Source organism: Passer montanus, unplaced genomic scaffold (genome assembly GCF_014805655.1).
Source record: "Passer montanus isolate IOZ18808 unplaced genomic scaffold, ASM1480565v1 scaffold609, whole genome shotgun sequence".
NCBI classification, from domain to species: Eukaryota; Metazoa; Chordata; class Aves; order Passeriformes; family Passeridae; genus Passer; species Passer montanus.
Window position 1 is genome coordinate 12371 of NW_024371138.1, and position 1164 is coordinate 13534.

A 1164-nucleotide genomic window follows, 5' to 3' on the forward strand; every position below is an offset into this window, starting at 1 on the left:
TTTTTTCCCATTTTCCCCCATTTTTACCCTTTTTTCCCCATTTTTTTCCCATTTTCCCCATTTTTCCGGTTTCCCCCCTTTTTTCCCATTTTCCCCCATTTTTACCCTTTTTTCCCCATTTTTTCCCATTTTCCCCCATTTTTACCCTTTTTTCCCCATTTTTTCCCATTTTCCCCCATTTTTACCCTTTTTCCCCTTTTTTTCCCATTCTCCCCACATTTTTTCTCCTTTTTTCTCTCATTTTCTTCCCCCTTCCCCCATTTTCCCCCTTTTTTCCCATTTTCCCCCATTTTCCCCCCTTTTTTCCCGTTTTTCCCCCTTTATCCCCCCTTTTTTCCCATTTTCTCCCCCTTTTCCCCCTTTATCCCCCATTTCCCCCCTTTTTTTCTCATTTTTTCCTCTTTTTTCCCATTTTCCCCTTTTTTTCCCATTGTTCCCCATTTTTCCCCCATTTCCCCCCCTTTTTTTCCATTTTTCCCCCCTTTTTCCCCCTTTTCCCCTCTTTTTCCCCATTTCTCCCCCTTTATCCCCCCTTTTTTCCCATTTTTCCCCCATTTTTCCCCTTTTTTTTCTTTTTTTCCCCCTTTTTTTTCCAATTTTTCCCTTTTTTTCCCCAAATTTTTCCTGTTTTCCCCCATTTTTCCCATTTTTCCCCATTTTTCCCCCGTTTTCACCTGCCCTGCTGCTCGGGGTATTTCTGTTTGCAGTAGGATTCCAGCGAGGCGTAAACCTTCTCCCTCAGCAGCTCCACCTCCGAGGGGTTCGAGAGCCCCTTGGCGTCTGAAAGACCCAAAACCCACAAAATTCACCCCAAAAATGAACCAGCAATTCAAAACATATCCAAAAATCCCAAAAAAACCTGGGAAAAACCCAAAAATCCCAGGAAAAACCTCAAAATTCAGCCCCAAATTCCTCCAAAATTCAATTTCTGAGGGGTTCTGGAGCCCCTTGGCGTCTGAAAGACCCAAAAACCACAAAATTCACCCCAAAAATTACCCTGGGTATACAAAAAATATCCAGGAGCCCCAAAGAAACCCCAAAAATCCCAGGAAAAACCTCCAAATTCAGCCCCAAAATGCCTCCAAAATTCAATTTCCGAGGGGTTCTGGAGCCCCTTGGCGTCTGAAAGACCCAAAAACCACAAAATTCACCCCAAAAATGAAT

The 1164-nt window shown here is 43.3% G+C and overlaps 1 protein-coding gene across 1 annotated transcript in view; it reads right to left on the minus strand.

The window, feature by feature from the left end:
- LOC120510905 (retinoic acid receptor RXR-beta-like) overlaps positions 1–805 on the minus strand; it is a gene marked incomplete at its 5' end in the record, with an annotated part of 3502 nt that extends 2697 nt beyond the window's left edge. Inside the window, one exon of the mRNA XM_039727259.1 lies at positions 675–805. Within this exon, the coding sequence (XP_039583193.1) occupies positions 675–805 (131 nt within the window). The remainder of the gene's footprint in view (positions 1–674) is intronic.
- Positions 806–1164: the final 359 nt, after the last annotated feature.